Here is a 25,062-nt window from a genome sequence, read left to right on the forward strand (position 1 = left end):
AAGTAACTTTCTATTTTTAGTTACATACCAAAATAACATTGTTACACAGACACTGCTTATGATGTGCAATAAAATACTTTAGTGAACTTGAGTTGCTCCTTTTTAAAAAAAAAAAAAAAAACCAACCCTAACACTTCTTATCAGTCTGGATGTTCCAGGCAGAGCAGTTCCTTCAAGAGGCTTAATGAAGATTTGATTGATTTATTTTGCTCATCTGGAGAGCGTGTGGATTACCTCTGTCAATATTGGGAATGATAAATGAGGGCTGGGCACTTAGAGAGTATTTTGAATTATTTGAGCCGTTCAAGAATCAAGAAGTGACTTGATTCAAGAGGCATTACGAGGAGAAATGGCTGAGTGCCTTTCGGGATCTTCTGAGGTAGTGGATCATGATTCAAAGCAATGACTAAGAAACTGATATTGAACACGTTTATATGTGAGACTGAGACCGAACTACCAAAGAAGTAGTTGTTGTCTTTTGATCAAGCTTTGAAGCCTGGCTGGAAGATGGTCTTCGGCCATGTGCAAACATAAATTGCAAGGTTGAGGTAGGATTGCTGGGTGAAATGCAGTGGCTTGGGATTACATAGGAGGTTGGAGAAGGTGCTGTAATTGCTTTTTTTGGAGAGTAAATCGATGGGGGGGGTGGAGGGGCAAATCTCTTGATATTTCTGCTGCCTTCTTTTAGCCAAAACAAGAGAAATTTAGGACTTACGTTAGATCATTACATTTGTGCCACCTTACTCTCTTAAGCTTGGTACAATGTTTTGTTAAAAGTCTTGCAAAAAAAAAAAGACTTCTTGGCCAGTGCTCTACCTGTATGGTTGTACGTGCACAGTATGTACCGACTGTGCTTTCTGAAAGACTCTGGAGTTCATGCCATGGGGACCCTGGCTTGCTTGCTGGCAATATTGAGTCTTGGGTAAAGATATACCTTAATGCATGTCATTGTTAAAGACTAGTACAAAGTAGCATAGATTAATGTTTTAGTTACTTGTTTGTCATGTTTTTCTCACCTATGTTTCTGTTTTAACTTGTAGATTTTGGATCTTTGTTTGACTTGGAAAATGATCTTCCTGATGAGCTGATCCCCAATGGCGAGTTGGGCCTTTTAAACAGCAGTGGGAACCTTGTTCCAGATGCAGCTTCCAAACACAAACAACTTTCCGAACTTCTAAGGGGAGGCAGCGGCTCTTCCTTAAACCCAGGAATTGGAAATGTGAACTCGAATAGCCCTGTCCAGCAGGGAGTTGGTAGTCAAGTTCAAGGGCAGCCGAACAGTGCTAATATCGGTAATCTGGGTGCTATGGGTAAGAGCCCTTTAAACCAGGGAGACTCTTCTGCTTCGGGCCTGGCAAAGCAAGCAGCCAGCACCTCTGGACCTACCACACCTGCATCACAAACTCTGAACTCGCAAGCACAAAAACAAGTGGGGATGGTCACGAGCAGCCCTGCAACATCACAGACTGGACCTGGGATATGTATGAATACTAATTTCAGTCAGACACACCAGAGCCTTCTCAACAGTAATTCTGGTCACAGTTTAATGAATCAGCCTCAACAAGGACAAGGGCAGGTAATGAATGGATCTCTCGGGGCAGCTGGAAGAGGAAGGGGAGCAGGAATGCAATATTCTGCCCCTGCCATGCAGGGGAATGCAGGCAGTGTGCTGGCAGAGACTTTAACCCAAGTATCTCCACAGATGGCTGGTCACACCGGACTGAACACAGCACAGACAGGAGCAATGACTAAAGTATGTACATATAATTTAATATATTCTATTTATTGCACTTTGGGGTTTTTTTTTTCTCCATGCAGATGTTTAGAAAATGTAGTAGATTCTTTTCTGGAACGGAACTAAAGAATGCACTTTCCTGAGTTGGTAGTTATCTATTTCAGTCACCAGTGATATCATGAAAGCAAGATAATTGAAACGGTATTTCTCATGTAATCAGAAATGAAAGCACTTGTTAAAAAACACATCCTTGAAGTTGAAAGTGGGATAGTGTCTTAGCAGGGTGAATTAGAAAAGAGTAGTGTGATCCTGCAAAAAAGGAAGCAGGTGATTACTTCTGTGCAGGTTCTCAATTTAGCTGCCATACAACAATATCTTCTAAAGCAATGTGAAAACTGTTAGAGAAATATTTGTAGATTGAAGGGAGAGGTGTACAAATGGTTCTCTGTCAAGGACCACTGTCAACAGCTGTGCAGTGAATGCTTTTCAAATATAGAGGAACCGATCTGAAAACATTAAATTTCACATAGGTTGCCAAGCTAATGCAAACTGCGAAAGGGAAGGGCAGTGTCTGGGCAAGAAGTCTTAATTTGGGGGCCATTGTAGGTTGGGCCAGGGAATATAGACACCAGGAAGTATCTGCCTCTGTCTTGGGGCACTGCTCTGATCCCTGCTTGATACAGTCTTTGCTTTTTAGTTCTTCATTTTCCAGGTGTGAGCTTAGGGAAGTGTTCCGATTGCTGCTCCTCATGTCTTGCAGTTGGATAGCAGTGTGTGTCATCTCTTGTCTGTGTTGCTTTGGTCCAGTTCCTTCCTGAAATTTTGATGGCAAACCCATCCTGTTCTGATTTGTAGAAAAATATATTTTAATCTCTGCTATTTTAGCTATTCGTACATTGCTAGTCATTATTGTTGTAGTTTATTAACATGTAAGTGTTAATTCATTGATGTGTTAGTAATCATGGGAAAAAAAATGCCTGGCAGAAGAAATAATATTTTCTGAAGAAATGCTAATGACATTGTGGAGTACTGTATAGTTCATTTTAATTTTTGAAAGCAAAAATATAAAAAGCATTTTCTCTGCAGTGAAGGGAATCCCTTTGCTTAAGGAAGAGATGCTTGTGATCTGAGTGAAGGTCATGTGAAAGTGAATATAGCTGTCTCCAGCCTCCGAATCAGCTAAATTTGTGTGGAGGGGATTGGTCTGCACAGAAAGAAGTTCAGCCTATCTTTTATTTGTTTTTCTTTGCAGTCTGTGGGAGGAGTGACAAATTCTAATTATCTGGCTTCCTTCTGTAAACTTATGGTTATATCTGGGATTTGCCAGCTCAGGAAAGCGACCTGGACTTTCTCAGTTAGCATATGTTCAAGAAGTACAGTAAAAGTTAATTTGGACAAGGAATATGTTGCAAAAGAATAGCGGAACTGTTCCTGTTATGCAAATCGTTAGGTAGTCCTTGTATAGAGTGCTGTGCTCAACACTAGTGATGCATTTCCAAAAGATTAGAGCAAAATTAGGGCTTTCAGAAGTCCTTAGACACAAAGTTGTTGTGGAGAAACCAAAAAGGCAGGACTGTTTCATCACAGACCAGAAGTGATAAAATGGTGTTTCTGTGAAAAAACTTGGCCAACTTGAAAAAATAGAAAATTTGGTGTTTTCCAGGGCTCTATCTCATGTTGAACAGGATAAAGCTTAAAAGCATTGCATGTTTGGTTTTTTAAAAAGTTTTTCTTTCTTAATTTTCTCTTAGTAAGAGAGCAAGTGAGCTCAATTTTGGAGCAAATTACTTGCTCCTTGATTTTTCTCCTGATAAGCGGAAGCATTCTCCATTTTTGCCATTCTCTTTAATAGGCATTTGAGGATTGGCTTCCTCTTTCAGTCTCTCCAGTCCCAGTTTATTGTCCTACTTAGGGTTATCAACCATGATTGTGTGTTAGCTTTTTCTCTTACCAATGCTGCAGTTGTGATGAAAGCTTTTAAGAAAGGTAAAGAAACATTTCAGTGAGTTTGTTCTTCTGAAACTGAAATTTCTGCTGAAGGAGAATGTGGGTTAGTTTGTTTTTTCACCTCCTGTTCCCTGATGTTTACCACTTAATGTATACAGCTTAAAAGATTTGAAGAGCAGCAATAAAAGTGGTGAGGCAGCTGATCTACCTAATAGTGAATGTGCCTGACTTGACTAAACGGCGTAAAATGTGGCTGCGATCAGGCTTGAAGAACTCTATCAAAGCTGGAAGCAAATTCCTCCAAGTGGTGACTGTAGCAATATAGTCTAAGGGAAAGACAGACGTGTGAAGTACAAATGCGTGAAAAAAAAAAAGAGCTAAAAACTTTCTAAACCAAGATTTTTTTCATTATGTTTAAAATAAGTGATGTGCATCTCTGATTAACCTCATTCAGGTATGGCTCCAAAGTCTAGCACTAGTGAGCCTTCATGCTTTGGGACCAGTTTTGTTGGGCAAGACCTTGATGTCTTGCTGTAATCCTTTTTTAGTAGCTACCTAATCAAGGAAAGTCCATTGTTTTTTCTGTTTTTCATACTTGTAGTATGTTTTTATAAGCATTCTTTCTAGTAAGAGAAAAAGAAGGAAAATAAAAATCCAGAATCTGATCCCTTCACCTGCTCTCAGAAATAACTGGGATTCATTTCATCTGGAGCATCCATCATAAGCAAATAATGGTTAATTTTGAGTTGGACTTTCCATTTTAAGGCAGCTCTTGAAAGAATGAAAAGTATGCCAGAAATGAGCATGGTAACTCAAAACCATGATGCATGTGCTTGCGTAAGTCGAAGGTGGTGGATAAACCTTACCCCTAATCAACAGAAAAGATAATGAAAAATGACTGATTCTCCATGTCAGAGGGCCATAAGGTGCTGACATCAAGGCAAATGTTTTTCCAGTGGTAGGGAAGGATTAAAGCAAAATACTTCTTCAGCCTATAGAGACATGAACACCTTTGTGTTTCATAGATTTCATATGATCTTCTGGAAGAAGCAACCTGTCAATACAAGTTAAAGAATAGCTATTGAAGTCATAGCTCTGTTTTCTTGGAGGTATATAGCATGTTCTCAATAGCCTAGAATATTTTTTTGAAACAGGGAGTAGAGTAGTCCCTGAGAAGGTTTTGTGAATTAAAGATGCAACAACTTACTATGGCAAGGATTTGAATTCTTCATTGGCCATGACTGTGCAATTTGTGTATTCAGAATTATTTAGAGCTCCTGCTTTGTGATTTTGACTTCTCTGACATCTTCTGGGAAACACTGAGGAAACCTCTCTTCTATGCTACTGTATGTATCTCTTCTCTGTTCACTACCATGCTCCTTTCCTGTAACAATTTTTATTGTAACTGTGGCGTTATGGCCCTGTTTTCAGGACAACACTATGAATACAGGTTTTGTTTGACTGGGTTGAAGTTCTTTAAGAAATCTGCTTAGAAGAGCAGAAGGATTCTTCTTTGAACAATTGTCACTTGATGGGGGTAGAGGAACAGGCCACCTTGTTACAGTAATTTCCAGTAGTGGCAGAATTGTCCTTTTGTGTGGTAACACGTTTTCTTGCAAAGTCCATTAAGTCCAGAAAAAGTGTTCAAACCATCTAGAAAATCTTTTTAAATTAGAGTTGTTTCTTAAGGTGATTGGTTGTCGAACACTTTAAAGCAGTAGCAGATGGTCTATTGCTTCCAAAGAAATGAGCACTTCACTGCAAGTGTGCTCTGTGCCTAATACTCTCCTGTTGCTGTGGGAGTTCATCTTTTTCAAAGGAGGGAGATGAAGCCTTCAGGTAGTTCATTGTGGCTGGCAAGAGCTTGAAGTTGTTTTCTGTAGATTAGATGTTCTGTAGTCTCTTGCTGCGATGCATTCCCCTTGTCCTAATACTGCTATCAAAGCTTGTGGAAAATCAGAAGAAAATTTCAGGAAGTTCCCATTTATTTTGTATGGTTCTCAAACTTCCTTTTTGCACTCTGTTAAGAGTTTCAGGCAGTGATTCACCTAATTGGTACTTTCGCTCTTTCCCTTAAGAAGTAGTAAAGTCCCATTGAGATGAGTAGGACTCTTGAGTGTTTTCTTTTTCATCTGTTTCCAAGGTGTAATGCCTCCTTGTACGATCCTGTAAAAGGAATCACCTTTTCTTCAGTAACTTCAGAGCTGTTTCACTCAAATAAGCATAAGTTGATACCCACCAGCAGAAACTTAAAGGAAAAAGTTCTGGAGTTGTGTGGTTGATGTTCTGCGGAAGCCATTGCTTTTAAGCTGCAGTGAAACTATGGCTTGTTGGGGGTTCCATTCAAAGTGGATTTCTCTATAGGATTAGTAAACCTACCTCAAGGTTAATTTTTGCTTCTGAAAGGTGCAGTTTAATCAAACATGTTACCGGGCTCTGTATGTCAAATAAAAGGATGTAATTATTCGGTCAGATCTTAATCTGAATCTATAACAAGATCAGGAGAAAGTGATTGTTTATTTTCATACCTAGTTATGAGGATTACAACTTTTCTGTAAAATGCCTTTTCAAGATTGTAGATTTTAGGTAACCTCATTCTACCTATTTTGAAAATTCTAAAGGAAAACACTTATATTGCCATAAGCTTGAACCTGCCTGGCAGGGAGAAACTGGTGGAAAAGCTGATCTGGCTGGCCAGTCTTCCACTGTAGTATTTCAGGAGTTGATCTGGTAGTAATGAGTTCAGATACAGAGTTCAAAGTGCTGTGTGCAAGTGGTGAGTTTTCCTTACTTGTGCTTTTATGTGTGTAACTGGAAGTTGGTATCAGTAGTAGGATTGGCACCAAAATCTTACAGGTTCAAAATATCACTAACTATGCAAAAATAGACCTAATAGGCTGGATTTCTGCATGTGAATTCAGGGCAAACTCTTCTCTTAACTGTATTGGCCTAATGAATTTGAATAGTATGTGTTTTCAACTTTGTTTTAGTCAAAACAGCCACATGGCAGTGCATGTTGCAGTAGGAGAAGTTTCAGATCAAAGAGGAGGAGGAACTCTTACTAGATATGAACTTCAGAAAACAGGAAAACAGTTTTATGTCTACCAAGAGAATAACCAGTTCTCTCTCTTTTTTTTAATTATTTATTGTTGAGCTATAAAAGAACTAAATTCTGTTATTTGCTGTTTCTAGGCTGGTTATATATTTAGTACACATGCCTTTGACAAGCACAGTTGCAGTTTTGCTCCCTGTGATTGTTCACTTCGTGGTGTTTGATGTTGGATATTAATCTTGAGTAAATTTAAGAAGATAATGAACTACGTTAAAGAGCAAGAATTCCGACACTAGACATCAGTTGTATACGTAGTTATGTTACTTAACTTGGTCTTTGAGGAATCTGTAGTAAGGAAAATTTGTGATGAGGAGAAAAAGCAGATTACCCAGCTGATATTGCTAAGTACCAGATTTAGATACGCTTGCTGATTGTGAATTAAGTCAGCTGAAGATGTTCTCATTCCTTTGCAGTGTGTTTTAGCAAACTGCTGGTGCTGTTTGTTTCTTTGGTGACTCTCAATCTGTCTGAATCCGCCTGAATTGTTTTAACATGACTTGCAGTTAATTTGCTTCTCATCATCTAAGCTGTCCGTAGGAGACTGCCAAGCTGACTGTCTCCTAGCAGACCATGCCTCTGGCAAACACAAGTAGCCAGTCCAAATTGTATTCCAAATAATGCTGCTTCCCAGTTTCAAGGGACCCTTCATAACGTTACAGACTTGACCATAGTCACTTGGTTCTCTGTTGAACAACTTTATCACCAAAACAGCATTTTTACTGAGAAGAGACATATGTGCTTTTATAATAATACAAACAGAAGAAGGATATAAATATATAGAAACACATAACAGCAAAACTCACTCACTCACTCGTGGTAAAATTAAAATATCTAACACAGTTTTGTTTTGAAACATGACCACAGAAAGTGGTACTCCACAGATGAGTTTACTCTGATACACTGGAGAGATTTGGCGACTTAAAAAGCTTACTTACCACAACTATTACTCCTGGCACTTGAAAATTGAGTCGTTTCCTATTTCTAGTACATGAGTTAAATTTCATTTGCAGTTGTGCAATGTCGCTGAAGATCTTTGAAGAGATAGTCGCTTGGTTCCTGTGCTTGAGCAGGTACCTAGGTTCAGTTTGGCTCTCGTGCTGCAGGATAAATGCTGCAAGAAGCAACTTCATGGGGGCAAACCACAACTTGGTTTCCCCTCCTTCTGCTTCCAACTCGAGCAGTTAAAAAGCCTGTCTCTGTTAACTTGCATTGGCTTATCGTCCGTCTGACAAAAATGAAATGTTTATGGTATCTTTTCAGAGTAAAATTGTGCCATTATCTTCTACTGGGGTAACACAACACAAAGGTTAAGGATTTTGTCACTAAATCATAGTGGTTACAGTCTCATAATTCTTGAGTTTTTGTTGTTGGAATGGGGTTTATTTCTAGGGAGTGTGTCTGAAAGAAGGTTTTGGAAGTGAACCTAATGGATCCACCCGTTCTTTTGGAAGCCACAGATTAAAAGCATGATTTCCAGTGCTGTTCAGAAGGTTTATTCAAATGACAAAATCAACTTCCAAGTCCTTACTAACAGATGTGACTGAAATTACTTCTTTCTAGTCTTCTAGACTTGTTTTCACCTACCTTCCTGCTGCTGTTCGTAGTTTGGGGGTTTTAACAGGTAAAAAATTACTCAGATGTTGAGAGGGAGGAAAACCTGCCAACTTAAATGTTGGTGTGTAGAAGTTACAAAATGCCTGGTTACTTCAGTCAGAAGGAAATGTCTTTGTTGTAGTAATTTTCCTAATAGAGTCTGATCATGCATGTAGATACTATTGCACAGGAGCATTTCTGATGACGAGACCTTTTAGCAGGTCTCAAAACTTCTCCGTACTTAAAAGATAAACTTAATATTTTTACTTGAGTTGTGATTATATTGAGAATCCTGTAATTGGAAGTACATACAGAAATGTGTCAGAACACCTGGTATTATAGTCTGAAAACTAAATGCTGGTGGTCTGTTTTCTTAGAAAAAAAGGCAGCATAGGAAGCTTTGAAAACTATGTATAGCATGATGTACTCTGTCAACCTACCCAAGAAACAGATCAGGAGCAGAGAAGTGAGCGAGGGGAGGCGATTCTCCGTCTGTGGCTGCCACAAGTGAAAGTACAGATGGGACATGTTCTGCCGTCAGACAAAAAATAACATTATGTTTGGAAGTTGCACTTTGGAAATTTGAAATCCCCTCACATGGGGGGTTGAAGTTTCAATACAAGAGGCTATGCAGGGCATGCCCAAGTCTACTTTGTAGCAGGCAGGCTATTTTTAATTTTTTTTTAATTAAAAAAAAAAAAGATTAATTTTTAAACTAGAAAAGCTGTTCCAATACATACTTTTCCCCCACATGTCAAAAAAACCCCAACAAAGCCAACTTAATTCTTAGTGACACAATTGCTAGTTTACTTTGTGGGGCCGAGTATAAGTAATAGCAAAATATAATAGCTTTTTCCTTTCTTTTTGTGAATGTTCAGGGGAAATACCTGCTGTTTGATGTTTGGAAGCCTAAGTCCATTTGTGCATGGCATCTATAGAGAGTTTGCTGCAACTTTTGTCCATTGGCCATGAATGACGCTTGCTTATTTCTCCTCCTTGCCACTACAGAAAAGAGTATTTACTCCAGAAATTGCTGTGATTGGGGAAGGAAGTGGCATAGCAAGCTTCTTTGTGTTTTAACTGTTTGTATGTAATCCAAGCACTGGCTTTAATTTTAAGGCCAGAAATAGTTTGTAGAAATGAGATTTAGATGAATGAGGACTTAGATGATTTTTGAACTCCTGATGCCACAAGAACTACCTACCTGCTCAAGCCCCAAAGTGATAGTCATGTCCTTTGGTGTGCATATGTACAAAGCTGCTTTAGGTCTGGCGTATAAGCAGCATACTGTGCCATAAAATGGATTCAGTAGTACTTTTGTTTTAAGAATGAATCATAATGAAAATACAGCACACTAAATACAGGAACGTCCTTGCCAAAAGGACCCGTCTATGAAATAGACTTTTAGAAGAGAGTAGTAAATAGATTATTTAGCAGTCTCTGAGAGATGCTGCTGTTTTGAGGCAGAAAGGTTTTGTGTTTTCAGAGTCACTGCAGCATAATGCTGTCCTAGCACTATGGTATTCTTTTTTTTTTTTTTTAAAGGGGATTTTTAAAATCAAACCAAAAAAAGTGCCCTTTGAAACTTTTGGCAAATTGATTAAATTAAATAACAACCTTTACGATGGGAGGGTATTTGTACCCTGGAAATAGAAAAATGTTGGAAGACCAGGAGTTGAAGATGGGATTTCACTCATGAAATGGTCTGATACTGGGTGTCTTGGGTTCAAACACGTTTCTGCACAGTACTGTGTGCAGGCTGCTTTCTTTCAGTGAGCAGCGTGTGTGTACAGGCCTAGTTTGTTCCCTCTGTTCCACTTACTGTTAAATCTTCAAGGAGAGGATATTTCTACAGAAAGACTGGAGGTTTCAAGGTAGCACTTGAAGTCAGTGTGGTGTTTCAAAATAAAATGTATTTGGCTCTGAAAGTTATTTTAAAATGAGTTCAACAGTGTAAATTATTTATAGTTCTGTTTCTCCTTAGTTACTGTTAATGTCAGGCTACGATATTTGTGCTAAGTGCTTGTTTTGAGTAAGTTATATTGATTTTTTTATTTTAATGTATTTAATGTCAACTGTAGTGTAAATTTGTTTTTTGTCTATTTGTCTTTCCTCCCTCCCTAGTTGTGGATTGAAATAGAATAATTACTTCTTTTAGAAGAACAGTCTCTCCCTTCAGTGTGTCTGCTTTTCCTTTAGGATTTGTGTCTGTTAAGGAGAGTACGTACTGTAAAGAAAAGAAACAGAATACCTCTTTTCATTATATTTTTCAGACACCTTTCCTGTTGCTGTTATTCCGCAGAGCTACTGTTGCCTTTTCCCCACCTTTGTAGAATATCATATCACACAGACTGCCTGATAATGTATCTTTGGCTGGATTCTGGGAGCTAAATGGGAAAGAATCTCTTAAATAGCGCTACTGGTTTTCTTTCCAAAACAGTTTATTCCTTATAATATTAAATTTTTGGAGTATGACGTGCTCTCCTTTTACTTGGCTGTCTCCAGCCAACTATAGGAACTCCAGAACGGCTGAGGTGCCAGCAGACACATCTGTGAATTCTTTTGTGGTACGTTTTGAAAGGCTAAGATCTACGATTCAGAAAATAAAGGAAGAAGCATGGACTTTGTGTCGAGATTTGCTGTTGGTTTAGAAACCTGCATTTAGCTTGATGATGATGAAGTATAGGAATTGGGGGAGGACAGGGATATTTGAGTTGAGATCCTGTGTTACAAAATTCTGTTTTGATGTGACTGTAAATGTATCTTAGTACACACTGATGCTTTTTTCTGGAAGTAACTCATGAAGATTTTGGCCTGTGAATATACAACCAAGTATCTGTAGAGGTGTATCTTAACTGAATTTCAGTCTTTCAAAATCCTCTTTTTAAGTGGTGTTGTATTACTCTGTGTCCAGACTAGATTTTCTTGATAAAACAAACCTTTGAAACCTCTTTGGTTAATTTTGCGGTTCTGCTTAACTTTCTGGTTTTGTGTAGTAAGAATAGTTCTTGTTTATCTGAAGAAAGCCACTTTTTCTGCTTGGCACTCATAAAAGCTCTTGAAGCAATTGGAATACATTGATCAATTATGGCTAATTATCCATTAGAGCTTTGAAGTTGTTATTTGCGGAGGTTACACTTGTTACAAAGCAAGCCTTCTGAGCTTTATTTTTGATTGGTAAGTACAACAGTGATACTCAGTGCAGAAATTACTTTGTTTCTTCCTATAGTATATTCCGTTTTATTTGCACTCAGGCTTGTGCAGAATTTTGGAGATACTTTCTTTCTTTAGGCATGTGATGATTTTTTTTTTTCCTGGAAAAGGTTAATAGTTAAATCTATTAAAAGTTTGTTCTCTGTATATCCAGTCATTTGTAAAGAGCCTTTTCCCACGAAATTCTGTCTTTTGTATTTCAGTAATTATGCGGAAACTTTTGTATGTTTTTCAGCTGGCTTTGTTGCCTTGAAATACTTAAATTTGTCTTTTGACCTCTGTGAAATTCTTGGAAGAGAATTTCAAATCTTATTACAAGTGATAATAAAACACCTGGCTTCCTCTTAATGAGATTCCTAAAATTTTATTTCTAGCTTTACCAAATCTTTCATCCTCTAATAAAGGATGAAGGAAACTACAATTATTCCTGGTCATTTGAGTATTTTTCTTGGAGTTAGTTTACTACTGGAGAGCAAGACACTCCAAACGCTTCTTGAATCTGTTGTGGTAGGCTTTTGAGATAGCAGTTAGCTTGAAGAGGTAGGAAAGCAGAGACTTTCGGCACAAGATAGGTTTCCTCTGAATGCTGCTAGCCAGATCAGGATTTAATTCTCAAAACTGATTCTTGAAATGTTACTTTTTTTTTTAAGGCATTCTTGTTACTCGCTGACTTTAACAGTGAGTATTTTTAAATTAGTATTTTTGTCAAACTGCCAAATCTGCAGTTGATTTAGGTGAGGAACTCTCACCTCAGCTGACATAATAGGATTGCCACCATTCTTGCACTGAAACTAAATTCACTTTTTTTTTTTTTGGTAACGCCACTGGCTTTCTGCCATAAAATGATTAATCTTTTCCTTGCTTCTCCATCTGTCCTTCTGGCATATGCATTCCAAGCACCATGGTGACTTTCTTTTGGAACACGTTACTATAGGATGAAATAGTAATTAGTAGAGACTTACTTTTTTTTTTTTTGTCAGTAAACAGATACAAGATGATGCCAACATAGTAAAGAAAGCCTGTCTTTTCCACTTCACAAATGACCATAAATTCCTTATGGACCTATCGTTTACACTTCTCCGAGAGCCTTAATCGGTTAGGTGGACCTTGCTTCATGTTAGAGATTTGTGTTTCATACCAGAGGGAGATAAGAGTCCAAAGTGCAAAGTCCTCGGCGTGTGTCTGCCTGGAAAGCTGCTCTTTCGTACTGCACGTGCAAGCAAAGCGACCAAAGTCGTGGCGATAGCACGCAGGGACCAAGGAGGGATTAACTCCAGGTTGTTGGTGCCAGATCACAGTAGCTCTGGAACTCGTGTGTGTTAAACTCGTCTGGGAACCAGCGGTGAAGCGGTGCAGATGGCAAAACGTAGGGCTCTTGTCACTTGTTGAGTTACTGCTCTGGAAAGCAGAAATAAGCCTTTTGAAAGCAGTTCTGTCCTCTTTCACTGTTGTTTTCTAACAGTATTAAAAGGAGCTGAGTTGTCTCTTAGTCCAAATTTCTGATGTTCCTCCATTACTTAGAGCAGATTTACTCTTTGTAGTAGGTTAAGTACAATACAAAGTACAGTACTTTGTATACTTTAATTGATAACTTCTGAATGTCTGAGACACCTCAAGGCTCCATTTCCTTGTATTAAGACAAAGATAAGAGAGATCAAAAGGAAGAAAGTTAAAAATTTTTAAGCCAAGCAAGGCAACACACTTCTTGGTAGCAAAATATTTCAATGGGTAGGGAGAAGGGGAACAAAATGCTGAGCTTTTTAACTAAGTTGCACGTTGAAAGCCCAGATTTGAAGTAGGTGTAGTAATTTGATGGCAAGGGTTTTGAAGGCTTTGTCCAACAATGGAGTATTAAGTGACTGGTTTTGGTGAGGGCCATGAAAGAGGGAAGTGAAGAGTGCATGGGATTGCATGGCTTGGCTGCAGCAAGTACGGAAGTTCTGAATCTGTCCTGTAGTGACTGACGGTAGTGACAGCTTGGAGGCAGGAGCAGTATACCATTTCTGTATACCCAATCATTCCTTTCACGCTGAACCCAAAGGATACTTCTGGGATCTGTGGGTCATAGTGGGAAGTGCAGAATTTCCATTTCATGCTAGCTTGCTCTTTTAAAAGAAAAAAAAAAAGAGGATGAGAAGACAGCTGTCCCTAACACAGTGGTGATGTAATAGGGGATTGTGGATGAAGCATGTGAGATGCTGAGTAGCAATGGCTCTAGAAAGGTTGGATTATTTATGCACAGTTGCTGTGTCAACCTAAGGCTATTGATTATGGCATAACCATAAAGTTACAGCTCAGGCATTCAGAAAACTGCACCATAGGTTATAGGCAGCTTTTGAAAGGTGGAACTAGTTGTAATCTCCTCAGTATTTAGTGTGTTATTTCACACTGGGTTAGTACAGTGACACAACAGGAGGAAGTAGGGGGAACGTCCTTCCTTGCAAATACAAGGGATTTAGAAGAAAGCAGTAGTAGGTGACAAATGTCTTACTAAAGCAATTTATACTGTTGAACAGGCAAGCACTCACATACGCAATTCAACAACACAGTTTGTGAAGATCTGGCCTCTTACCAAAACAGATCATATCTAGGATGCCTCTGCTCTCTCTCTTCTCTCCTTGTGACGTGCATGTTCTGTTCTCTGAAATAAATTATTAATCTGGAGTTTACAGTTAAATTGATTGTAGCTTTTGTACCGTAGACTAAGTCCAGAATAATGTAAGGGTAGTGGTGGCTCACTAAAAGGCTGTCTTTGTGTCTTCTTCCTATTACTATTTTGTCGGATTCAGAAGTATGGGAACAGTTTGGCGGGAGAAAAGGTCCTGACCTTCCTATTTTTCTATGACCAAAGCAGATGTGGGAGTAGCACAACTAGTAGACTGGCTGTGTATCCTCACACTGCCACTATAGATTCTTCACGGCACCCCTCCCCAAGGGTCTTGTAAACCATTTCCTATCGTGCTTTCAACTCTCTCCCATGACCTCAGATAATCTTTCTGATGTGCTGACAGGAAAAAACTGGCAATAATGGTGGCTCATTGAGAGCCCTGGATACACTGTCTGCTGCTAAACACAGTGGGTGATGGCAGAGGTCTTTGTGCCTGTTCTTTGTGAAGATGTTAATCCTGAGTGTCATAATCTACCTATCCATCTCTTTACTCAATCTTAAGAGCTTAATCATCTGTGAGACCTTTAACAAAAAAGGGTCAAATTGACCAGTGATTTCCAAAGTGGTTTAGAGAAAAATTGGTTTGAGGAAGGGCGAGGAAATGGGACATTGATTGTCACAGCACTGTGGCTTAAGCCCAGTTTCCTTAAGATACTTAGCTAACACGGTAACCGGTTTTGTGATCCTGTAATCAGTGTCAGTCTGAAGAGGCAACTTAATTGCTGCTGGGTTGAGGGAATGAATGAAATTCTGCCTTGCAGTCCACCCTGTCTCTGATCTCGTGTTGTTAGAGGAGCAATCATCTGAAGTTGCACTTGGCCGTGCTCAGTCTAGTACGGTTCTGCAGTGCAGGGGGGGATGCAATAGTTTGATGCAGGTTTTAGCTGCTGTTCAGCACCTCTGCTTTCCTGGACTTTGATACTTGTCTCTGGGCTTGGTTAATGGACTTGGGAGCTTAGTCAAGGTCTTAGACTATTTTCGCTTCCTGAGATAATTTTTTTTCTTCTCACCTTTCTGGGTTGTCCCTAGACAAGGAGAAGGGAAATTCTCATTCCCTTTCTGTCATTAGATTCCATTTTATAAAGAATTAAGCATATAAAAATGACAGTGATACAAAGTCAGACATGATACCTTACAGCTTTTGTGAATTAATTCCAGTTATGAGTAGAAGCACACACTATTTAGATAAAAGATTAATATGGTCTTGAGAATTTCAGTGGTATTTGGTCACTTACATTTTTTTTCTGATTTTTGCTTTGAAGCTATAGCTTCAGCTCTTTCCTGTTGGTATGTCTTTACTAAATAGACAATGTTACTACTGTTCTGTTCCCCAAATCAGTACTTTAGGATCATTTCACTCCTTGCCTTAATAACAGAAGCAAATTAATAAGAAATTAATAAGCTTGAATAGTAAGCTAAATAAATTAGGCTATGAGATTGCAATTAGACTGCCTGTTGTAGCCATGCCATTTAGTCCTTTGAATAGTTCTTGAGACCTCTCTGAATCCTGTGATTTTTACATATCATTCATGAAGAACTAATGCAGCATGATCGTTGTTGTTACAATAGCATTGACATCAAGCCAAGAGCATAAAGATGTCGCTTTACGCTTACCCAGTCGTCTTCCCATACTTCCTGGTGTCCTATTGAGAGCTCAGATTTGTGGTTCAAGCACTTTGCAGATGCACAGCTTTCAAAGTCCAGCCAGACTTGTCTAGTTTGCTCCCTTTCTTTCTAGGTCTGTTTTCTAGTTAAAAATCTAGTATTGAACACTAACAATTGAATATTAACAGTAACTAATTTTAGTTTACAGGATTGGATCATAATCAGACTACTTCAGCCAGGCTTGTTTTCCCCTGAACTCATGCTGGTTTGAGTTCTTTGGTTCTCATATCAACCTTTCAGGGTTTTTTTTTCTGTCAGGCTAGTCCACATCTGGTGGTAGTGTTTTGTTTTGTTTCTAAACACTAGGCCAGAATAAACATCTTTGATTTTTGTGCAGAAGAGTCAGTGCTTCAAAACTTAATAAAAATCAACATTTAACTTAGAGATAAGGCTTTCCTGAACTAATCTGTCTGGACCAACTAATTTTAATAAATGTGTAGCGTTAACTTTGCATAGGCAGCAGTGATGCAAGATATAAACCCAGGAGTGTTGTCAGAGGTAGGTGCAGCTCCTTGCCATGTTTTAGTGCCCCCAGATGAAGACGTCTTTCTCTCTTGCAGAAGAACTGATAGTGAACTCAGTCTGTCCTGCCAGACCTTTTATTAAGTTTGGAAGCCCTGATGTGAAAGGTGGGTTAGAGCAACAGAGGAGAGCAGAGCTTCCCAAAGGAAAATGGATAGCAAGGAGCAGAATTGTATACAGTTCTGTGGTTTGTGCCAGCATATCGGAGGGGAAGCTGAAAAAGGGATTGGGAATAGGAAATGATGTGCTTGTAGCAGTGAATGATTTTTGCAGCATGTTGTATTGGTTGCATGTCCTCGGAGCCTCAGAGGAATATGCAGTAATGAAGTCACTCTGCTTGAATGAGAGAAATGGCTGTAGTGGCAGAGGTGAAGGGACAGTTAATAAAAACTTCGAGTAGGAGGAAAGGACGGGATTTATTTATGGCCTAGACTCTTTGTGTACAAAGAGGGAGTTGCTCCTTGATGTTGGGCTAGAGGAAGAAGTGCTGTGGCATGTCAGCGGTGATAAAGGGAGGAAGAGAGTAAGCTTTAAAAATAGAAGAAATGGCATAGTATGAAGATCCAATCTAGTCCTAAGGTATTTATTAAATCAGATATGCGAAGTTCACCGTTCTGCCATATCAACTCTGAGTTGCACCGTCAGATGATGTACATAGATTTGGTCACAGACTTGGATCTATGTGAAACTCCAGGAACTAGAGGAAATTGAGTTGCTGTTCTGCTCTGAAAATAACTACAAAGCAAAGTACCTCCCACACCTGCTGCTAAAACATTGCAGTGTGAGATGTCTTGTGTAGGCCAAGTCAGCTAAACAAAGGTTTTGAGTTTTCCTTTTTTCAGCCTGGAAGTTTTGTACGTTCCTCGGCTTGTGAGTGTAGAGTGAAATACCCTATTTCCTATCCACCGCTCAGTAATAGATTCCAGTATCTTAGAGAGTTGCCATAGTGATAAAAAGGGAACAGAATCTGCTCGTCTTTCTGGGATAGCAGAATTATTAAATTAAATGCATCTTTTCCATTAAAGGAGAGTAGCATTATCATATTTCTGAGAAGAATGGTTTTAGAGTAGAAACGATGTGTTTAAGCTGGTGTCCTGCATTAATCGTTTTACTTCTTCAGGCACTTCTAGCCTTGACTTGCAGTTCTGTGCTGGGGTGGTTTATAGCATCCCCCTGCATCTCCCCCATTGCACTTGACGGAACTGCTGTGTAAAAAACACCTTGCTTGTGGAAAAGTCTGCTTTACTCCATCAGAAGTTGTGACCACAAAGAACCAGGCAAGAAGCAAGAGTTGCACAAAATTGTACCACAGAAACAGGAGTATTAAAACAGGAGTTGCCAGAGGATGAGGTGGGATGAAAGGAGTACAGAGAACGTGGCCTGCAGAAAATGGTGGTTGCATCAGGTAGAGAGGAAAGGAGATGAACTGACAGTTGAATGAACTGATGGAGAAGGCAACAGGGGAGGGAATGTCTTTAAGCTTAGAGCAAAGTGGGAGCGAACTGCAGCATAACCCAGGTTTTCGGAGAGAAGCCTTATGCTTTTGTTGTAATGGAAATGTGCAGGCTACCATGGTGAGATGTTTGAAGGTTGAGCAGCCCTGTGATACACATCTGTGCCCGTTTGTTGCAGGTGGAGAAAGAAACAACTTGCATTGGATTGTTTTTTGCTTTTATTGCTTTCAGAAAAGTTAATTTAACAAACTTTAAGCAAAATACAAGTCTTTGATGGCCCCGAGTCCCACATCAAAATGACTGTTCTTACTAGGCTGCTAATTCCGATGTTCTTACTGGTTTATCTTTTTCGATGATTTGTAATTACCTGGTAATCTTCCCCTGAACTAGCTAATTCAGGATCAGAGTTCTGTTTCAGAAATGTAAAAACAAAGGTCTTCTGAGTATCTGCCTTCCCCCACCTGCCCCCTCATTTCACATAGGAAAAAACCTGGGGGCAGAGGCAGGAGCCTGCAGCGCTTCAGCCTTCTGACTCGTTTGCTTCAGGGCTGCTGGTTTCACTTTGCAGAATGAATAAGCAGTATAAAATCTTTACTACGTATAGACTCAATCATCTGATTATATTTACCAGTTGTTTTTTTGAGATTGCAATTAGTAGCTTAGATAAAGTTTTATGGAAGGTGGCCCGATCTCAATGTCCACATAAGTAACCAGGAAATGCCAGTTAATGCCTTCTGCACTAGGACATCTTTACCGTGTTTGGTATGCAGGGGATCTGCCTGATTCTTCCTTGTGTTCCACCTCCTATTCGTTGCCTTCCCGCCGGCGAGGAGCCTGAGGGTGGTTTGCTTTGCTGGAGTTCCTACCTCACCACGTTTGGAGGTGGTTGCTGCTGGAATAAACGCTGAGCTGCTCCTCGGGTTACCAATAACAGCTCTGAAACACTGAGTTTGGCAGCAGGTCCCTCTGCCACTAAAACTCCTTGTTGATCCTAGCCTAGGTTGCAAACTGTTATAAATAGATAGTTCATTAGAGTAGTTCTTGCATTGTGTCGTGCACTTCTAGACTCTGGAAATCGTAGTTAATAAGCTTAACTCTGAGGCAAAACTGAGTTTAAAAAACCCTGAAACTACAAACATCTATGAGCTTTAATAAATTCGTCTTGTGTATAGTCCTTCCTGATTTTTGTCTCCGTCTTTTCTTCAGGGGTTGCCACATAGGAAAGAGAGGTCTTTCCACCTTTTCAGATCTTCATTTATTTATTTTTTTTTAATGGACTTCAGACAAAAGTCTTTGGCAGTTTGTTTCGGTGGCAGTAATTTACAAAAATGAAGTATAGGTTAAAGGGCATGTCTAATGTTTTACAATGTTATCAAACTATCTGCTTTTTTAAGTCGTAGACAGGTGTAACTCTTTAGTCTTTGATCCCTTTCATTTACTGAAGCACGACTTTAGACATTGAAATACCATGTGGCAGAGAGCAGGTTTAAAAACAATACGAGGTTTCAAATGGAAGCTCTTCTGCTTCCAGCTTGATTTCAAAGAACAGTAAGGTATTTCTTAAAATTTCAGTCAAGTATCTATTAGTTAATGCCCACCTAGAAAAGGAAAAATGATCCTCATCATATTAAGCACTCGGTTTGGAAGCCTTGAAAGGTTGCTTTGTTGTTGTACTGAGTTGTGGTATGTTTAATAACAAGATCTATTGAAAAGGAAATATTAAAAAATATTATAAACCAACCGTTAATCTTTCCTGATAAATGAAGAACACCTCTCTGTTTCTTTTAGATAAAGACCTTAAATTTGGTGTAAAATTTGCTTAGCATTCTCATTGCCTAGAGAAAAGTCTCTCTTCTGCTTTTTGAAAATTCAGCTATATTTAAGACTCTGCCATTAAGAGCCTTATAACATGACATTGCACATGCTCAGCACACCCACGTTGGGCAACTTTGTCCGCGCTGAGTCTTTCCCATCTCCTTCTCGGTGACTGAGTGTGCTCTGTCCTTAAGCTCCAAAGTCGAAGAAGGGCTTTGCTTGTGCTGTCTCCTGCAGGCTGGTATGGCCCAAGTAGGGTGGTGGAAATGGTGGAAGCAGGTTCATGTGTAACTCCCAACTCGGGCTCGCCACTGTGCTTTTGTGGTGGTGGTGGATGTAGGGCTCGTACGAAGCTGTAGCATAGCAGTGGTTGCCAGAGTGATCAAAATATTATTCAGTTAAAAAAAAAAAAAATCCACCAAACCTGCAAGCAAGTTCAAAGAAGACTAGAAGGGCCAAGTCCTTCTGCAGACAAATGAAGTTTGTAGTTGGGGATTTAGACACAAGGGGAAACTGAATAACAGCAAAAGAGCTACTGTTTCTATTTCTGGCCTCTGAAAGGTTTAAATAAATAGTCAATCATGAGCTACTTTCTCAGAATCTTGCTTTTAGTTTCAGATATTTTCTTCGCTGCTAATCTGATAGACCATCGTGGTATTAACAGATAGCTGTAGATAGCAAATGATCTCTCATACCTTGTCTGAAATAGTGGGTTAAGATGAGTGGGTGGGTTTATTAAATACATTGCTATTAAGTCTTCAGAGAAAAGCTGACAAAATCCATGTTGTAATAATAATAATTAAAATCCCCTAATTTCTTTGAACATACAGTCCTACAAAACAAACGCAGAAATACAGACAATAAAATTCATTATATTTGTGTAATGTGATAGTGGTGAATATCACTTTTCCTTAAAAGCAGTCTTTATTGCTAAGCTTTTGATACTGTTAAGCAATTGGGGCTTTTTGGTCTTATAACCTATTTGAATTATTCAACTGTTCTCTGGAACACAGCAGATATATGATAAGCTCTTATGTTGCCAAGTAATTGTTTTGGCTTGTTTGTTTTGTTTTTGTTTTTTTAAATATCTGTATAGTGGGTCAGATTCTTCTGTAAAGATACAACATTTTGTATGTACAGGATGCAGGTTACGGGACCTGTTTCCTAACGTAAATCTACTTGGAGTGCGGCTGGGCCAGCTGTCTGAAACCCAAGTGTGCAAAGTACAATGACAAAGAGGACAAGGCACAGTCAGATTCTGTTTATTGGACTCTGCCCCAGTATAATTTACTGCTCTTAACCACTGCTTCATCAACTGGTCGTTCAGTCTGATTCCTGTAAGCATGGAAAAGTAACCACTGAGCAATTCCTTGCAATGAGGCTGTTAAACCGATAAGCTGGTGTGCGCGGTCCCTCCTTCCAGCCATGGGAATAGTCGTCCTGAATCCCTGCTGGGAAGGGAAGTGACGTGACCAGGACCATGGAAAACCAGTGTGTTGTGTAAGGAAGGGCTGGAGAGGTCAAAGGAAGAGGAAAATAGGATTTAGTATTTCAAATAAAAACTCATTCAGTGGTTGGATATATATTTAAGACATTCTGACAGGCGATAGTCATCTAAAAATCCTCCCAGTGCGAGGCAGAGGGGAGCACAAACATGATCTGTCGACTTTTATTTCCCCTTTATTTGGAGGGGGGAAGGAGAGTCCTTGTCTTAATCATCTCCTTTGAAATTAGTAAATTCCTGCTAAAATGTTTTTTCAGGACCTTTTGTCCAGTATAATATTAACTGGCTCAAGAAATAGAGATTTCGCCGCTTCTCTTGGGATACTGTTCTTCAAGGCGAGATGGCTCTTTGGATGGACAGTGATCTCTTTGCTCATGCAGGGGGAGTCCTATTTCTGCTTGCTATTGTGAAAGAGCGTTGGGGGTGTCATTTGTCAGGGATGTCAGCCTTATATGTCCTTTTGTTCAGACGTTTTTCCTCAAATACCAAAACATAAGTAGGTACGCATTTGCTAGACGACTCTATATATTCTGCTCCCTTCCCATCTATTCTATGTACGAAGTCATGCTTTGTGCACAGAATGCACAGAGTATTACAGGATTTGAGGTTTGTTTGGTTTTCAGAAGTTTTTGAAGTGTTGGAAAAGTAGTTTCTGTCAGTGCACATTGGGAAGGATAATCTTGTTTTCTCCTTTGCGTTTGCACAATGATGTTGTAAGTTGAATTGCAAAGACTTCAGACGCACAGCTGTGTAAATTTGTAAAATATTTTTTTAAAATTTAAATTTGGTTAAGTTGCGAAATTGAGAATTTAATATTGAGCAACTTAAACCAGAATTGGGTCTTTGTGAATGCAAAGATGGATATTTGACATGTGTTCTTTTTTTTTAAATGTCCCTTTGGAATCAAGGAAATGATAATAATTTCATTCATTCTTTTCCAGATGGGAATGACAGGTAACACTAGTCCCTTTGGGCAGCCTTTCAGTCAAACTGGAGGGCAGCAGATGGGAGCTACAGGAGTGAATCCTCAGTTACCAAACAAGCCAGGCATGGCGAATAGTCTGTCTCCCTTTCCTGCCGACATCAAGAGTACTCCCGTCACCAGTGTGCCAAATATGGTGAGTTGTACTGCTGGGTCCCTTGTTTATTGCGTTCTGAATTCTGGGGTGATATGGCTTCTGTGGCATTACGGGGCTACTTCTCCATGGTCATTTAAACATCACAGTTGCCCCGTGGTTCCTCACTACGCTGTGCAACGCATGTAGGAAGTTTGTGTACGTCTTTATGCAGTGATTTAACTTTATAAGCAATCAGTGTTTTATTATAAGAATTGCATTTACATCCTTCCATTTTGTCTGGGACATTTAGTTCCAAACCAGATGAAAATGTTTTCTGTAAGTGCTGTTTGTAGGTTTAAATTCCTAAATCAATTAGAATGTGTTGGATACATCATCAACTTCCTGAAACTAAATAGTACCTTTCATATCCTTTCAATCTAATACAGTAAACACACCACATGCTTCTCAGTTTATATTGTGTGTAACTTGCAGCTTACAAGCTTAGAAGAATAGTTCTTATTAGGATACCTTGCCCAAGTTTATAGTATTCTGTTTACTAGACTTTTCTTTATAAAGTGAAATTAAATATTCCCATTTGTCTCGGTATGTCTGCGTATTAATCAAACTGCTTGTGTTGTTTCTATGGAAACTCCAGCTTGTTGCATTTTATATTCTTATACGTGATAGCAGTTACTATAGAAACTTGTAAAACCTTCCATAAGATGCAAATTGCTTATTTTTTGATTTAACTAGAAAACCAGTTATTTCTTGGCACAAGTAATGCACGTCCTTCTATCCGTGAGTTTGCTACCTGCCTATCGCTAATAAGGTTGTATATGAGAAGGAACAGGATGAAATAAACTTCATCTTCTCTCCTGATTTTAGAGGACCACTTCCTACTTCTCCTTTAGTTACACTGTGAAATCTTTGTTTTATATCATCTGTCATTTACTGCTGCTGATTATGGAAAGGAGCTGGTGACTAGTATTAAGACCCTGTTCAGAATAGCGTTTGTACTCATGCAGAATGTTTGTAAAAGACAATTTGCTGCATGACTCTTCTAATTTTGTTTTTAAAATACTTTTAAGTTTGGATCAGGTGTAAAGCAAATGAATTATTGCCCTGATTCTGCAGAAAATCTGCAAATCTGCCGAAAGTGCTGTATTCATCTCAGACTGGATGATTCTGAAGCCTAATTTTGTGCCTATTTAAATGTCAGGTTTTGGGAAGCCTAAATTTGAATGTACTTGCTTACTAGTATAGGATGTAATGGTAGATGTTCAGGTGGAATAAAAAAGGCATTTGCCATCAAGGCTAGCGGTGGAGGAGGAAGTAAAAGAAAAAGCTTTTGGTTTCCTTTCTCCCATCCTGTCCAAGAGACAGAGGAAAGTAAGGGGAAACTTACTTTCCCAGTACTATCAATTGCAGTTTCTTTAACATGTCAAAAATATCAGTTGTCTTCTGAGAGGACAATCGAAACCATCTTTCTTTGTTTCTCAGGTGTCAAAAGCTTCATCTGTCCAATATATCTCTCTCTCCCTCAAGCCAATATGGAGAGTAATAGCAGTGTCAGCTGATAGACACCCGTGCCGTTGAGCCAAAAGGTCTCAACCCTGCTTATGGATCACGTGGTGGTTAGAGTGGGATTGCGGTCCTGGCGAGGGTGGAACTTTCATCTTTAAAAACTGAAGTTTCCATCTAAACGTTTTTATTGCAAAGCCAAGAATTGAAAAGGAAATGTCAGACTTGTTAAATTTTAACCTTTACTTGGCAGCAGTGGATAAGGCAGTGTAATTATTTGGTAATAGTACATATGTGGTTCTACGCTATTCCTTTTACAGGCACTTTATTCAGCGTACGATATGAACGGTGCCCTCTGAAAGAGCAGAGAGTCAACGTTTTGTTCTATTTTTGCTGCTCAGTGTGTAGCTGTGGGCCTTGTTGACTGTATGTAGTAATATATTTCACGCAGGCAGTCTTTTCCAAACAATCTTTCCTGTGGCAGTCATTGCTAGAGCGGGCATATACTTTGGATTAGTTAATTTGCTTGGATTAGTTCATTTAATAATGCCTCTGTGAGATAAAGATGTATTGCCCCAGTTTTAAACATAAGGCTGAGAGGCACAAATAGAGTAAGACTTGAAGAATCTGACTCTGAACTTGAGGTTTGTAGGCTCTGGCTTGATAAAGCATTCCTCATTTCATATGTTAAGACGTTATCTAAGGGTAAAATAACATTCAGTTGGTTAGAAGTGTGTTCCTATAACTCATGGAAGTGATGTCTGCCTCTCACATTGGGCAACTAAAATGACCCAAATAAAATGTGAAAATGAGTGTGAGAAGTTGCTCGTGACAGAGGCAGCTCCCTGGAGCAGAGCTGCGGTGTTTGCACTGTTACGCCATGCTTTCTTGCTGCAATCCCTGTGCCGTTTGTGATGGCCCGTGATGCTTCAGGACTCCAGAAGTGGCAATTTGGTTTAACATATTTGGGCTCGTGCGTGGCCTGCTGGAGACACGGTCTGTCCTGTTTCCTGAAGGAGGCAGGAGTGAAGCGGGAAAGGGTATAGCATTATGTTACTGTCTGTCAAAAATGAACCTGTGGAGGATCAGTTCAGACTCTTATCTACTACAGCAAGCAGAAGACCAACTACTTTTTTTTAAAAGGACCTCCAGGGTTTGTTGTGAGATGACTGGAACCACATATCTTGCTAAACCAGCCGTCTGCTAGCCTTATCTTCAAGGGTCCCGAAAGTACTATTCCATGTGAGAGACAAAC

General features: G+C 39.3%; 1 protein-coding gene across 6 annotated transcripts in view; it reads left to right on the forward strand.

Annotated features, from left to right (window-relative positions):
- The window catches only part of CREBBP (CREB binding protein), a 97,465-nt gene that overhangs the window by 13,246 nt on the left and 59,157 nt on the right, over nucleotides 1–25,062 (forward strand). For 5 of the 6 annotated variants that reach the window (XM_054842510.1, XM_054842512.1, XM_054842511.1 and 2 more), the window contains exons 2-3: nucleotides 1,041–1,753; nucleotides 22,170–22,346. In XM_054842510.1, coding sequence (XP_054698485.1) covers nucleotides 1,041–1,753; nucleotides 22,170–22,346 — 890 coding nt within the window. The remainder of the gene's footprint in view (nucleotides 1–1,040; nucleotides 1,754–22,169; nucleotides 22,347–25,062) is intronic. The other variant, XM_054842513.1, reaches the window with a different exon arrangement.

The sequence above is a fragment of the Grus americana genome, chromosome 15 (assembly GCF_028858705.1).
Source record: "Grus americana isolate bGruAme1 chromosome 15, bGruAme1.mat, whole genome shotgun sequence".
Lineage (NCBI taxonomy): Eukaryota > Metazoa > Chordata > Aves > Gruiformes > Gruidae > Grus > Grus americana.